Consider the following 16566-nt stretch of genomic DNA (forward strand, 5'->3'; position numbering starts at 1 on the left):
TGCAATTGTTATTTAAGGATCATGCACACCACTGGGAAAAAACAGAAGCGTCACTGGTGCTATCAAGTTACAAAATAACCTTGAGTAGGAAACAATGATTTCCTTGATTAAGTTTTTTTAACTGCATTCAAATACAGAGTACCGCTTCTGACTTACCAGGGAAGAAAACTTGTGTTTTTTACTCTGAAACCATTTTCTTCTTCCAGAAAGTCCAAGTATTTAGCTCAATGTAACCAAAGTCAGGCATCCCACCATAGCGTTGGGTTGACATCTACCGGGCCCAGCTCTCCCCTCTGAGGCCCTAACAGGTCGTAGGACCGAGAGTTGAAGCCGTGCTCAGCAAAGAAAGACCAGATCTACAGCATAACGCAGCTGGGACCCCTCGCAGAGCTCTCTGCAAGGGGCTACTGGAGCTCAAGTCTCAGGTCGTTCCACACCCGTGGTCTTGCCCCTTGGGCTAGCGGGGCAGAACCTTGACGGGACAGGTAACAAAAGTTCTCCGCCTTGGCTGCAAGGTACAACCACCCATAAAGCTTTTTAAAAATAATGATGTCCACTGCCACCCTGGACCAACTTAATCAGATTCCCTGGGGATGAGGCCCGGACATGCGTATTTTTTTTTAAAGCTCCCGGGGTAATTCCAACGCCAGGGCTAAAGGCTGCGCGCCGCGACGACCACGTGACTATGGAGGACGCCTCGCCAGCCCGCCCTGTGGCTCCTCGGCGCGACCCTGACGCGCCACGCTCCTGCGCAGGCGCGCTTGGCCGGCCGCCGGCCCAGGTGAGCGGGCGTGCTCGAGCGCGCGGCTCCGCGACGGCACCGCCTTCTCGCCGGGGCAGTGTGAAGGCGGCGGTGGCGGCCCAGCCAGGCAGGAAGGAGGCGCGGACATGGAGCCGGCGGCGGCCGCCTAGCCCCCAGCCCGCGTCGCTGCCTAGGGCGCCCAGGGGTCTCCGTGGGGCCTGGCGAGGCCCGGCGCTGAGTGAATGGCTCCGCTCGTGCGGCCGCGATCCGCGCTCGCCCTCCTGATCCTCGTCCTAGCCGCCGCCGTCAGGTGCCAGGCTCAGGCCCAGACCACAGACTGGAGGGCCACGCTTAAGACCATCCGGAATGGCGTTCACAGGATAGACACCTACCTGAACGCCGCCTTGGACCTCCTGGGAGGCGAGGACGGGCTTTGCCAATATAAGTGCAATGACGGTGAGAGGAACCCGGGGCCCTGGGCGACTGAGGTCGTGGAAACGTGAGAGCGACAGATGCGAGGCAGACCTTGACGCTGCCCTTTGGCGGTGGAAAAACTTAACCACTGGTAGAATCTTCCCGTTCTCGTGATTGAGCAGTTTGGTGACAAGTTCACACCGTTGTTAGAATGCGGAAAGTCGCTCGCCATTCACTATTTATTTATTTTTTTGCAATTGCATGAATAGTGTGCTCGCCATTCACTATTTATTTATTTTTTTGCAATTGCATGAAGTTGCCTAAGAACTTGGTGACGTTCGAATTACCGTCCTGGAATGGGACTAGCTGTGATTGTAGCTCTCCGTTTTAGTGTCTGTAAATTAGTCAACTGAACATACAAAAAGCAAACCTAGATTTTAAAGTCTGGCCATTTTAACTTTCTCGAGAAAATTGGCTTTGTTTTTTCTGCAAAGCTACCGAATATAAATTGAGACCTTTATACAGACTTTTAGTGTACTCATTTGTTGAGATAGTTATCTTCTAGAAAATAGTTTGTTAGATTTGACAGTTTTCTTTCCTTTGGTATCAAGGACCCTTCCTTTTTGTTGGTTAATAGTTTTCATTTACTCTTTTCATACTTTTTAAACATTAGTCCTGTTTAAATCTGAGAACTTGTTTGGTGATAGGGTAGGTAATGAGTGTTTCGGGAAGAGATCATTTTTTTGAAGCACTTAATTTCTTGAATGTTTAAATATTTTAATAGCTCAGATCAAGTACGTAGGCTTCTCTTTGGAAATTCAAAATGGTAAGGTAGCATTTGGAAGATTATGTTTTCAATAAGATTAGCCAGAGTCTGTTGTTGCTGTTGTCAGGTGCCGTCAAGTTTGTCCTGACTCATAACAACCCTATGTACAACAGAAAGAAACACTGCTCGGTCCTCTGCCATCCTCACAATCATTGCTATGTTTGAGCCCATCATTGCAGTCACTGTGTCAATCCATCTCATTGAGGGCCTTCCTGTTTTTCTCTGACCTTCTACTTTAGCAAACAAACATCCAAACCAACAAACTGTTGTTCAATATTTTGCCCATAAAATCCTTCAATATTGTGACTCGAGACTTAAATTTTTTCTTCAGTTCTTTCAGCTCAAGAAATGCTGAGCATGTTCTTCCCATTTGGTTTTCTAGCTCCAGGTCTTTGCACATTTCATTATAATACTTTACTTTGTCTTCTGGAGCTGCCCTTTGAAATCTTCTGTTCAGCTTTTTTACTTCATCATTTCTTCCTTTCGCTTTATCTATTCGATATGTTCAAGAGCAACCAACTTTCAGAGCCTCTTCTGACATCCATTTTGCTTTTTTCTTTCCTGTCTTTTTAATGACCTTTTGCTTTCTTCATGTACGATGTCTGGTCTTCGGTTATTAGTGTTCAATGCATCAGCTCTATCTTTGAGATGGTCTCTAAATTCAGGTGGGATATGAGCATTTGATGAAGCTGCATATAAGCAATTGATGGTCTGTTCCGCAGTGGGTCTCTGGCCTTGTTCTGACTGATGATATTGAGCTTTTCCATCGTCTCTTTCCACAGATATAGTTGATTTGATTCCTGTGTGTTCCATCTGGCAAGGTTCATGTGTGTAGTCGCTGTTTATGTTGTTGAAAAAAGGTATTTCTAATGAATAGGCTGTTGGTATTGCAAAATTTTATCATGCGATCTCCCACGTTGTTCATATCACCAAGGCCACATTTTCCAAGTTCTGATCCTTCTTTGTTTCCAACTTTCAGGTTCCAATTACCAGTAATTATCAGTGCATCTTGATTGCATGTTTGATCAATTTCAGACTGCAGAAGTTGGTAGAAATCTTCAGTTTCTTCATCTTTGACATTAGTGGTTGGCATATACATTTGAATAATAGTTGTATTAACTGGTCGTCCTTGTAGGTGTATGGACAGTATCCTATCACTGACAGTGTTGTACTTCAGGATGGGTCTTGAAATGTTTTTTTGGCAATGAATACAATGCCGTTCCTCATCAATTTATCATTCCCAGCTTAGTAGACCATATGACTGTCCAATTCAAAATGGCTAATACCAGTCCATTTCAACTCACTAATGCCAAGGATATTGATTTTTATGCTATTTCATTTTTGACACCTTCCAATTTTCCTAGATTCATAGTTTCTACATTCCATGTTCCAGTTACTAATGGATGCTTGCAGCTGTTTCTTCTCATTTTGAGTTGTGCCACATCAGCAAATGAAGGTCCCAAAAGCTTTACTCCATCCACATCATTAAAGTCAGCTCTGCTTTAAGGAGGCAGCTCTTCCCCAATCATATTTTGAGTGCCTTCCTCCCTGAGGGGCTCATCTTCCGAAAGTACTATCAGTGTTCCACTGCTATCCATAAGGTTTTCACTGTTTTTCAGAAGTAGATCACCAGGCCTTTCCTTGTAATGTAGAAGCTCCACTGAAACTTCTCCACCATGGGTGATCCTGCTGGTATTTGAAATACTGGTGACACAGCTTCTAGCATCACAGCAACATGCAAGCTACCACAGTACAACAGACTGATAGGCTGACAGACAAATTGGAGAGCCAGGGTCTGGGTCTAGTTAAGTTAATCTGGCAGCTTAAATGCCAGGGAATTCAATGACTTAATGTTAAAACCAGATTGTATATGTAGATGAATTTAACAAGAACCTATATCATGTAAAAATGTGATGCCATCTGCTGCCTGTAACTCTCAAAATAATTTCTAGTTTTATGTTAATGAAGGTTGAGAATGAGCTATATCTTGTATGCTGTAAGGTGCTGAAAGGTGTTCAGAAAATTTTCACTGCTTCTTAAATTTATGCCTAAATGTTACAAGTCCAACATCCCCATTCTCATCTTCTCTCTCAGCTGATGACCTTGATTGCTATTTCACCGAGGAAACCGAAGGAATCAGAAGAGAACTTGAACCAGCGTCTATGTCCGCATCCTCTACCTTTCCTACTAATAGGGACATGCTGTCTCCACTCCGGGCCACCCTCTCTATTTAGGCAGTGGAACACATCACTCTTACCACAGGATATGACTCCAGTAATTCTTTTCCTTGTCTCCTTCATCAGTGTTTTTATTCTCCGCTAAATCATTCCCAAAAGCATGCAAATATGCTATTGTTTTTCCTACCAACCCGGAATTTGTTCTTACCATGGTCTTCCCCATTTCAGTTTTTGGCAAGGAGTGTTTTTTAGACTGGAAATCCAAGAAAAACCTGTGGATTTAGATAAAGCACAAAGGGAAGGAAAATAGAAGGACTGCTGTGCAACATTGAGTGAAACATCTTCCTAGTGTGAAAAGACTCTTGGGAAGAGGAAATTAAAAACCCACGTGCTTTTACCACCCTAGGCCTATATCAGTTGTCTCAGGGTGATAATTTTTGATCCTTGTGGAAAAAGGACAGATTCCAGAAATCTGGAGACTGGCAGATGGGAGAGGGGAGGTACAGGACATCCAAAAAGTTGGACACGCAAGATAAATAATGTGTTATTTACACTTTCAGATAATAATATACTCAATTGTTTTCATTTCCAACCTCCGGACACTTTTTTAGGTGACATACTTCTAAATTTAATGCAATGAGTTCAATTGCTATCCTGAAGAAAAAATTCCAGTATTTTCCCTGTGTTCCAGACTTTTGGACAGCCCCTGGCATTTTTATTATTATATTTTAATAATGTAGACCCATTGCTTAAATGTCTGCCTCTAGACGAGTTCCTAAACAATTCAAAACATAGACTGTTATAATCCTTGATAAAAGAGAGCTTTGTGATGAAGCTTCAGGAGCCAGAATGGGTTCTGCATGAATATAATGCTAATCTAGCCTTACTCCCTTTCTGTGAAGAGGTTTCTAGTTTGGAAGGACAAAGAGGAACTGTAGATAAAATGTATACTTTCTCATAATAGTCCCATGAGAAATGTAGGCTGAATAAATTTAACTTCATGTAGACGAAGTTACAGCTAATTGAGTAGTCTGCCCAAAGGGTTGGGCTAATGGCTGTGAAACTGTGCCATATGGTATGTTTGAAATAACTGGGGATATTTCATTTTTAATCTGTAGGCAGAAGATTGATTACAGACAGAATTTGTTAGAAGGCAGAAGGACAATTAGTGCTGTTTGATGGTAAAATATGCTGTTTGCGTCGGAGACTCCAGATCTCAGGAATTACTCAGAGTAGTTGACTGGGATGTTGAAGTGATTTCTATATTAGATAAGGCGAGGTATTTCTGAAATACTGTCCCACACTTAAGGTTTTTGTGGTGATGTCACCTTTCTCCTGGTTACCGCACCATAGGGGTGAAATTTATTCTCTGGGCTATTAGGGAATAATAGTATAGACAGTATCAGGGTCTACCAAGCCATCTCTACTGCTGACCTTTCTTTTAGCTGACAAAGGAGTGTATTTGTGAAATGGCTAGTTGGAGTGGGGGGCGGAATGTGTGGTTCTGTAATGTCTTGTAATGGTATTAAGGTGATTAAATGATCATCGAATGGCCTTGTCTTCCTTAGCTCTAGGCTCTAGTATAGTAAACCTGTTAGTTAATGGTTATTGAGGTTTGTGTGCAGTGGTGAATGTGCTGAAGATTGGGAATACAGACCTTCTCTATAGGTTTTAACTGGAAAAAAAAAAAGTGTTAGAATGCAAGAAAACAGTGGATTTACCCTTCATACACATGGACCCAACCTAGCTTGTAACCTCTCATATCTCCAGAAGTCCGACAAAAGCTTTTGTATGTCTTATATGGCGCCAGCTTTCAAATAAAAATTGCATTTTAGGAACTGCCATTTATGTGCATGTTATAATATGGATATAAACTTATTGCCGTGGAGTCAACTACAACTTATAGCAACACTATACGACAGTAGAACTACCCCATAGGGTTTCCAAGGCTGTAAATCTTTACAGAAGCTGACTGCCACAGCTTTCTCCCATGGAGTGGTCGGTGGGTTCTAACCACTGACTTTTCGGTTAGCAGCTGAGCGCTTAAAATATAGGTACACATTTGTATATATTCTACATTGCTTATCACAGGAAAAAATTTTAAAAATTAGGTAGACAAAATTAATATTCCTAATGCTTATTAGAATAAAGACACATACTCACTTCAGTCACCATTCAAGTAAATATTGAATATTTCCAAGGCTAATACAGCACATTGTGGAACTGTTTTGAGTATGCATTTTATTTCTATTGTATTCAAAAATTAAGGATCTTGTTTTTGTTTTATAGGATCTAAGCCTTACCCACGTCATGGTTATAAACCCTCCCCACCGAATGGATGTGGCTCTCCGCTGTTTGGTGTTCATGTAAATATTATTTTTTATTTGATAAGTTTTATGACCAGGAGGCTGTGTAATACTTTGAAAATGCAAAACTATCAGTATATTCTCAGGTTCATAAATAATTTTGCTTGTAATAGTGATCAGGCTTATTACATTCTTTTATGGCTAAAGGTAACTATATGTTTAATAATTTCTAATAAAGCTAAGTGGAGAAATGTTTATGTTTTAATCTTATGGATGTTAACACCATTTAAATTATATTTTCTAAGTCACAAACATGGCTTAAAAGTTTAGAGTACGGAAATAGTACTTCTTAGGGAAAAAAGGTATAGATAAAACATAGTATTTTCTAAGTTAAAACTAGGCCAAGTGGGATAGCTGTGTGTTGTACCTCAGGCTGGATCTGAGACAAGCGTTACAGAGAAAGTGTTTATGAGAATAATTCCTAGCCACAGGGCTTTATGCATGAAGTTATTTAAAACAATTGAAGATAAGCTGTGGATTTGAAGTAATGGTATCTTTGGGGAATAATCAACACTTAAATATTAAAACAAAGTGATTGGAGTTGTAAAAGCTCAAAAGCTATCAGTGACATTTCACATAAAATATGTTTTATTTTGGGGATGTTAGAACATAAGACAAAACACTTTGAAATATCCAAAGGCATACTTGTCTAACCCCTAGAGAAATCTTTTAATGGCATTAACCTTACCTTTTTGTTTTTAAAACTGTGTTTTGGACAATTGGAAGTTGTGTTTGTTACCGGCAGATAGCTGTGAATATTTTAACTTTGCAAAACAGGGGGCAGCGAGTCATGGCTGAAAAAGGAGTGACATGGTAAGTCTGAATGAGAGTAATGGGAAGATTCATGACATGGAGAATATTTGAAGACAGAAATGGATTTTGGAAATTATCTAGAAAGCAGTCCTTATCATCTCTTTCTAAATCTTTTTGAGTGCACTGTTTCAGCAGAGAAATTTTGAGTTTCATTGACAAAAATCCACCCAAACACCTCTTTCAGCTGAACATTGGCATCCCATCCCTGACGAAGTGCTGCAACCAACACGACAGGTGCTACGAGACCTGCGGCAAAAGCAAGAATGACTGTGACGAGGCGTTCCAGTACTGCCTGTCCAAGATCTGCCGAGATGTGCAGAAAACACTAGGACTAGCTCAGCATGTTCAGGGTAAGGATGAGTACAAGTGTTTAAAGTGTTGTTGAATGCTTTATGTCTTAGTATAGGATTTATCAGTAGAAATTATTGTCTATATTTTATCTATGGTTACACAGCCCCTTCAATTTTCTGTAACCTAAAGTGGTTTGTAGTTGCAGAAGCAGAAAGTGTTAGAAGACCTTGCAGGGAGGATATGTGAGGCAGAGAGGAGAATTCATCCAACTAGTGCCCTTTGATATCTCTTTACTTATTCAGAGCCTAAAGTTTGAAACCCTGAATCCAGTGAACCTAAGAGTAGAATAAATTACACTGATTTGGAATAGGAGATTCTAGAAGATTTGAATCTCAACTTTGTCTCTGTATATCTTTGGATAGGAGCCCTGGTAGCTCAGTGGTTAAGTGTCTGGCTGCTAACAAAAAGGTCAGCAGTTCAAATCCACCAGCTGCTCCTTGGAAACCCTGCGGGGCAATTCTACTCTGTCCTGTAGGGTTGCTAGGAGTTGGAATCGACTTAGTGGCAATGGGTTTGGATTTTTTTTGTTTATCGTTGGATAGAATTCTTAACCTCTGTGAGCTTGGTGTCCTTATTTATAAAATGGGGAGAATGATAATACCCACCTCACAGACATGTCATAAGGGTGAAATGAAAAAGAATTTGTGGAAATAATATGTCACTCTTCAAGTATCAGCAGTTACAGCATTTCTTTCCTGTCAAGCCAAAGAATATATAATACCCTGAAATCAGAAGACAGAGGGCAATGGGAAGAGGCAGGAAAGGAAACTAATGTTTTTAAGCACTTTCCATAAGGTACTGTGCTAGATACTTTATGTATGCTCCCATTTGATGCTCATAACAACCCAATGAAGTAGGTGGTGGCATCCCCATTGTTCAAGGAAGAAAATTGAGGTAAAGAAATAAAATGCCCCAACTTACACACTGAGCCTTCAAACTAGGACTGTCTGACTCTAAAACCCATGTTCTGTCTATGACAGTATTCTTCATAGTCTCATGTTATAGATCTGATTCTGAAATCCTGAGTAATAACTGTCAGGAAGGACATCTCTTTTCCAGGTGAAGCTTGAACTTACATCCTCTGTATCCCCTTGCATGTTTTTGGCCAAGGTAAACTAGTTCTACAGCTGAAGTGTAGATGGATGTATTTTCTGTTTCCTCATATTTAATAGTTCTAGCCTCTACACTTCTGGAGTTGGTTGTGTTCCTTAATGGCACACTCTTGTGGAGAACTTTGAAAATGTTAACGATTTTTTAATGAAATCAATGAAGCTTCTTCCATAACATGTTGAAGTTGGAGGTATTTAGACAAGTTACATTTCTGTAAGTGAAACATGTTAAGATAATCCCACTTGGGTGTTACAGGTTTCTTAGAATAAAAAAAAGTAAATGCATTACCTGTTTTTATTACAGTAAAATAAACTACCAGGAGAAAAACACCTTTGATTCTTACACCCCTCCTCACACCAGCCACATTTGAATATTGGTCAGAGAAGGAGTCTGGATTGCATGAAGCGTTTTAAATGATGTGATCGGTTCTTAGAGAAGACATTGACCATGATTAAATGTTTTGAAGTTTCCTTTTTTGAACTTCAGTTCTTCTGCACCTTAAACATCTTTTCTTGAAATGCGGATTTAATAGTGTTATCTGGTATCTCTACTAAACCAAAACCAAGCCAAACCCATTGCCGTCAAGTTGATTCCAACTCATAGCATCTCTACTAGTGATTATATTTTTCATGTAAAAGGAAAGTTAACACTGATTAGCTGGTAAGTGCTATTGAGAGAGGCTATCATTTGTCTAGTACAAAAAATTAGGTGGAGCAATTGAATGCAAACAAAAAGTAAGATACATGGTAAAGAGACTAAAACTTGTAAGTCTGTGTACAGATGTGCTACCGGCTTGAAGGGTTTGGGATGACTTCATCTAGCACACATCGGAGCGCCCACTAAGGATGTGCTGCAGCGTGTAATACATGTAAAGAGAGAATGCATGGTTGTTGCCCAATAGTAACGGCGTTTCGTCACTTTGCAGCATGTGAAACAACAGTGGAGCTCTTGTTTGACAGCGTTATCCATTTAGGCTGTAAACCATACCTGGACAGCCAAAGAGCTGCATGCTGGTGTCGCTATGAAGAAAAAACGGATCTTTAAAGAAGATGCTGACAGCTGGAAACAGCAGATGAAGATGGAAGAATGTAACCTTTGACAAAGAACTAACGTTTTTACGTTATAAAGCTGCCTTATTTTGTAGATTAATTATTTTCAGACCTTACAAGACTTTACATTTTGACATTATAAGCTCAATCTAAAAAAAATTGAAAAAGGGGATGTGGTGGGGGGGCATAGGAGGAATGGCATGCCTTCCCTCTCAGGTGTCTTCCTGAGAGTTGCTGCCTCAGTGTGCCAAATTGTCTCGACCCATCCCAGAGAAAGGTGTCTGTTAAGGGGAAAATTGTTTAAAAGAAAGCATCTGCAGCTCAGTTTTTGCAACTGTATTTACAAAAAGAAAAAAAAGGTCAAAATTAAAAGTTGATCATAAGATGCTTTCAACATTATCTTAATTGGAAATAGGGGGAAGTCCTCACTTAGAAGTATGTTTGTTTACTCTGAAATTTAAATATGTATATATTTATACCTGGAAGGATCTGACTTTATTTTTTCTCTATTTTAGTTGCACATAATATGCTGTTTCTTTATAACCCATTTAGTATATGAATAAGTGATGCACCTGTTAATGGCAGGACTATTTATATGGGCAAGAGTCCCATGTCTGTTTCTCTTTTATGATTGGAACCATCAGCTGGTAACCTCTTAGGGAACAAAACCAGAGCATGTAGGTATTTCATATTATGCACAGAAGGTGACATGAACAAGATTCAGAAGCACCAAAAAAAAACCAAACCCAATTCCGACTCATAGCAACCCTATAGGACAGAGTAGAACTGCTCCATAGAGTTTCCTTGGAGCGCCTGGCAGATTTGAACTGCCGACCCTTTGGTTAGCAGCTGTAGCACTTAACCACTACATCACGGTTTCCTTCAGAAGCACAGCCACTCCTATTTTATGAACCACTCATATGACAAATGTCATATTTTACTATATCCTTTGCCTACATGGGAAAAAATAAGAATTTAATGAAACAAATGAAAAGTTGTTGAACATAACACACATCAGAACACTATATGCTGTTATGCTTTGGCGTTTTATCCCTAGCACTTGTTCTCTCTCTTTTTTTTTTTAGTAATATTTTAATTGTTTTTTGGTGAAAGTTTACACAGCAAGTTGGGTTCCCATTTGACAATTTCTGCATGAATTGTTCAGTGACATTAGTTATATTTATTACAATGTGTCAACATTCTCTTTGTGTTCTGTTTGTTCCATTTCTTGTACTCTATAGTTTCCCTGCCCCCCATCTTCTCATCTTTGCTTTTGAGTAATTGTTGACCTTTTGGTCTTAAACAGATGGTTTTTAAGTAGAGCACTGATCTTACAGGTAATATCATTTATTTTGTGAGCCACTCTGCTGTTTTCACGCAGGAGCTAGGTTCAGTTCTGTGTTTAGAGAGTGTCTCAGGGCAGTAGTCTCAGGGAGTCCTCTGTTCTTCACTGTTCCAGTTTGTCTGGTGTTGTTTTTTTTTTTTTAAGAGTTTTTGAGTTCTGCTCCACATCTTTCCCCCATTCTGTCCAGGACCATCTATTATGACCCTGGTCAGAATGGTCACTGGTGGTAGCTGGGCACCATCTAGTTCTTCTGGTCTCAGGGTCAATGAAGTCTTGGCTCCTGTAGACTTGTTCCTTCTCTGAGCTTTTGGTTACCTTCTTCCTGTTTTGTTCCTGGCAAGTAGAGACCAGTAGTGTCTTACATGGCCGCTCACAAGCTTTTAAGACCCAAGATGCTACTTACTTCACTAGGATGCAGATCATGAGATTTGTGAACTATGTTGTGCCAGTTGACTGAGTTGTCCCATGAGGCTATGGTCCTGAGTTTTCAAACCCAGAAAACCACTCTTGGAAGGTGTTTGGTTATGTCTGAGGAGTGTCCATGTCTGTGTCTTCAATGAGTATATGTGCCTGCAGCTACTATCTGTATTTACATATACCTATAGGTACTTCTATGAGGAGCCCTGGTGGTGCAGTGGTTAAGTACTCAGCTGCTATCTGAAAAGCCAGCAGTTCGAACTCACCAGCCACTCCGTGGGAGAAAGATGTGGCAGTCTGCTTCCGTAAAGACTGCAGCCTTGAGCAGAACTGGAGAAAAATGGAGAACAAAATTCTAACTCACACACACACAAAAAAAAGACCAGACTTACTAGTCTGATAGAGACTGGAGAAACCCCAAGAATATGGCACCCAGATACTCAGTAATGAAGTCACTTCTGAGATGCACCCTTACAGCCAAAGATTAGACAGGCCCATATAACAAAACGAGACTAAATAGGCAAGGATGAGAAGGCAGAAGGGGACAGGAAAGCTGGTAATAGGGAGCCCAGTGTCAAGAAGGGGAGAATGTTGACATATCGTGGGGTTGGCAACCAGTGTCACAAAACAGTATGTGTATTATTTAATGAGAAACTAGTTTGCTCTATAAACTTTCATTTAAAGTACAATTAAAAAAAATTTTTTTTAATTGCAGTGTTGGAAACCCTATGTAACAGTTTTACCCTGTCCTGTAGAGTCACTTTGAGTTGAAATTGACTTGATGGCATTGGGTTTGGTTTTGGTTGGTTTATAGATACTTCTATCTGTCTGTTCTCACCGATGTATATACCTGTACCTGCCTGTATACCAATATGCCTATACCCATCCATGTGTGTTCATTCATTTTTACTTTGGTTGTGCTGTCCTCACTACATCCACACTTGGTGCCACTTTTCCCATTACCAAAAAGAATTAGTCTCTACGGTCTAAGGTGTACTTTGCTCTCCCTTCTCCCTGCTAACCAGCAATGAACATTAGTCTCTATATATCTATTATCTTCTTATAATAGAAAGATCATACCTAATATTTGTCCTTATATGCTTGGCTTATTTCACTTAACATTATGCCCTCCAGGCCCACCCATGTTATATTTCAGGACTCATCATTTTTCTTTATGGTTGTGTAGTATTGCATTGTATAAATGTACCACAATTTGCTTGTCCATTCATCCATTGATAGGCACTTCGGTTGTTTCCATTTATTTGCTGTTGTAAATAAAGCAGCAGTGAACATGTGTATGTCTGTCTGTGTCCTTATTTTTTTGGTCTCTAGGGGTGGCATAGTGGTTAAGAGCTCAGGTTGCTAGCCAAAAGGTCGGTAGTTCAAATCCACTAGCCACTCCTTGGAAACCCTGTGGGGTTGCTATAGGACGGAGTAGAACTGACAAGTTAAAATTGACTTGATGGCAATAGTTTGTTTTTTTTTAGGGTATATACCTAGGAGTGGAATTGCTGGATCATAGGGTAGCTCTATTTCTAGTTTTTGAGAGAGCGCCGTACTGTTTTTCATAATAGTTGTACCATTTTACAGCCCCATCAGCAATGGATAAGGGCCCCAATCTCCCTACATCCTCGCCAACATTCGTTACCTGTTTTTTGTGCTGTTTTAGCTGGGATAAGATAGTATCTCATTGTAGTTTTGATTTACATCTCTCTAATGGCTAATGTTCATAAATATCTTTTCATATGTTACCTGCTTGGGTATCCACTTCGGTGACGTTTCTGTTCATGTCCTTTGCCCATTTTGATTGTTTGTCTTTTTGTTGAGTTGTCAAAGTTTTCCACAGATTTTAGAGATTAGACCCATATCAGATAAGTCATTTCCAAAGGTTTTTTTTCCCAGTCCAGTTTGTCTAATTTTGGAGCCCCAGTGGCACAGTGATTAAGAGCTATGGCTGCTAACCAAAAGGTCGGCTGTTCGAATCCACCAGCCGCTCCTTAGAAACCCTGTGGGACAGTTCTCCTCTGTCCCGTAGGGTCGCTATGAGTCAAAATCGACTTGACAACAGGTTTGGTTTTGATTTTTAGATTATCTGTTTACTCTTGGAATATAGTCTTTTGATGACCATAAGTTTTTAATTTTTATGAGTCCCATTTATTTCGTCTTCTATTTGTGCATTTGTTGTTACATTTGTTATCCTATTTTTACAGAAGATAGGGTAGCATAGCCTAGCACTTGATCTTTATAGTGGATTCTGGGATACTTTTACAAGACTGTAACCTTTTACTAGTAGTTTAATAAAAACTGTTCTCGATGTAATTTTTAACTGTGGAGTCAAAAGGGATGGATACAAATGAAGAACACCAAGGTCACACAATAACTATGAGCCCAAGAGACAGAAGGGGCCACATGAACCAGAGACTTACATCATCCTGAGACCAGAAGAACTAGATAGTGCCCAGCCACAACCGATGACTGCCCTGACAGGGAGCACAACAGAGAGCCCCTGAGGGAGCAGGAGATCAGTGGGATGCAGACCCCAAATTCTCTTAAAAAGACCAGACTTAATAGTCTGACTGAGACTAGAGGAATCCCGGCGGTCATGGTCCCCAAACCTGTTGGCCCAGGACAGGAACCATTGCCAAAGACAACTCATCAGACATGGAAGGGACTGGACAATGGGTAGGAGAGAGATGATAATGAAGAGTGAGCTACTTGTATCAGGCGGACACTTGAGACTGTGTTGGCATCTCCTGTCTGGAGGGGAGATAGGAGGGTAGAGAGGGTTAGAAACTGGCAAAATTGTCATGAAAGGAGAGACTGGAAGGGCTGACTCATTAGGGGGAGAGTAAGTGGGAGTATGGAGTAAGGTGTATATAAGCTTATATGTGACAGACTGACTTGATCTGTAAACGTTCACTTAAAGCTCAATAAAAATTATTAAAAAAGAAAAAAGGGATGGATACAAAAGGGCAACATACGAAGAACAACGCTTTATAGTAAATCTCTTAATAATTATTAAGATGTATAAGAGCAAAACCAGAAAACCTTGGCTTACTCTGAAAATGTCTGAATGTTGAAAACTTTTCAGCCCCTTAGAATGCTCAGCTTTGTTTCTGTACTGTCCTTTGCTTACTGCTGGTTGTTTGACTTTCCTTAGCCCAGGATCCCAAGTCATTTATCTTTTTGATAAAGTACGGCCAACGTTATTAAGATAAACTGCTTGCAAAGTCAGAGAAGGACAGCACAAAGAAAGGTGGTTATTTGGGAAGTTGTTATAGGAAGAACTGGGAGAAGGAAAAATATGTTCTGGATTTAAAGGGTCAGGTTCTTAACTTGCTCCAATTTGAATGTTTGGTACCCTTAAGTCACACTTTATTTCAAACTTGTTATGGGTACAGTTTTGCATGCCATTTCCAATGTTTAATTTTCATCAGTATTTAATATTGAAATGCTTGGCCAGGTAACTTTAAACTTACAATAAATATGTGCATTTTTTTTTTTAGCTCTGTGGTTGGCTTTCTGAAGAAGACAAACTCAGAATGTCTTTATAAAATATTTAATTCATGGTCATAGATGATATACAAAAATTAATAGAAGCAGCTTTTTATATGTTCAGATTTTTTTTTTTTAAGTTTCACCTTGGAATAATTGTATATTTATGGAAAAGTTGCAAAGATAATACAGAGCTCCTGCCTATCCCTCACCCAGTTTCCCCTAATGTTAACATCTTCTGTAATCCTGAAATGTTTGTCAAAAACTAAGAAATTGACATCAGTAGTCTGGGATGGGCCCAAAAATATTTGCATCTCTAACAAGTTCCCAGATGTTACTGATACTGCTGGTTTAGAGACCACAGTTTGAGAACTGGTCGAGGTTAACATTCAGTAGCTAAAGATAACATGTATTGAAAGCTTACTGTGAGTTGGCTGTTGTTCACGGAGCTTAGCATTTACTGTCTCAGAAACTGGAGTAGCTTTGGTACCCATTTAATGGAGAAGAATTTGAAGCTGTGCGAGGTTAAACTGCACTACTAGTCCAGTGGCTTAAAAAAAAAAAAAAGTGGCTTACAGCTAATAAAGTGGTGGAGCCAGGATTAGAACCCAGGCAACCTGCTTCTCAAGCTCAGGCACTTAACCATTTTACTGTGAATAGCTATTGCTTTAAAAGGCTACAGTTACACATTTATAATTCTGAAAATGCAGGAATATGCTTTGCATTTATATCTTTTAAGGAGAACAAAAGAAAAATTTAAAATACATAACCACATAGGCTATAAAAGTAATAACAGTAATAAAATATTCTGAGATATCAGGATATTTAAGGGGAAAAAAAATGACAAATTCCTTTCTATCTGCTGCTTTGAGAAAAGCAGATCAGTCAACTCAGAGGGAGTATTTTCAGCAGTCAAACAGAGGAGACCCTGAAAAGTAGGCAAAAGGACAGGAAGTTCCCTGGTGGTTATTCAAACTGGCTAAAGTCCAGAGTGCAAAAGCTGAAACCCTGAATCTCATTCAATGAATAAATATTTATTGAGCACCTCCTGCATGCTAAGCAACTGGGTTAGGTAATGAGGAAACCAAAATAAGGCCTGGTCCTGCTTTCAGTGAGCCTAAGATGATGGTAATAAAAATAAGAACCAATATTTACTGAGCTCTTACCACTGTTCTGAGTGTTTTACACCCATTTAACTCATGTCACAACCACCTTAGGAGGGAGATACTGATACACCATGTCTTAACTGCAGAAAAAATTACTCAGATACATAATGGTTTCTGAAATATGAGTATGATGAAATGAACAGTAAATGGCATGGGGAATATGAAATCCTTTGATTTCATATTCCCCATGCCATTTACTGTTCATTTCATCATACTCAAATCCTTTGATTTCATATTCTATTTAATGACCAGGCACCAAAGGACTTTTGCATCACAAGTACACGTAGGAAAAGTT

General features: G+C 39.9%; 1 protein-coding gene across 1 annotated transcript; it reads left to right on the top strand.

Annotated features, from left to right (window-relative positions):
* The first annotated feature begins 750 nt into the window (after positions 1-750).
* Positions 751-13796, top strand: PLA2G12A (phospholipase A2 group XIIA). The gene is made up of 4 exons (XM_049885549.1): positions 751-1198; positions 6449-6525; positions 7523-7688; positions 9725-13796. The coding sequence occupies exons 1-4, from the start codon at positions 985-987 to the stop codon at positions 9841-9843; spliced, it is 576 nt and encodes a 191-aa protein (XP_049741506.1). The 5' UTR covers positions 751-984; the 3' UTR covers positions 9844-13796.
* The last annotated feature ends 2770 nt before the right edge of the window (positions 13797-16566 follow it).

The sequence above is a fragment of the Elephas maximus genome, chromosome 5 (genome assembly GCF_024166365.1).
Source record: "Elephas maximus indicus isolate mEleMax1 chromosome 5, mEleMax1 primary haplotype, whole genome shotgun sequence".
Lineage (NCBI taxonomy): Eukaryota > Metazoa > Chordata > Mammalia > Proboscidea > Elephantidae > Elephas > Elephas maximus.

Coding starts and splice junctions, on each gene's coding strand:
- PLA2G12A (XM_049885549.1), top strand. CDS start 985: ATGGCTCCGCTCGTGCGGCCGCGATCCGCGCTCGCCCTCCTGATCCTC. Junction 6,526..7,522: donor CTCCGCTGTTTGGTGTTCAT/GTAAATATTATT, acceptor CACCTCTTTCAG/CTGAACATTGGCATCCCATC. Junction 7,689..9,724: donor ACTAGCTCAGCATGTTCAGG/GTAAGGATGAGT, acceptor GTCACTTTGCAG/CATGTGAAACAACAGTGGAG.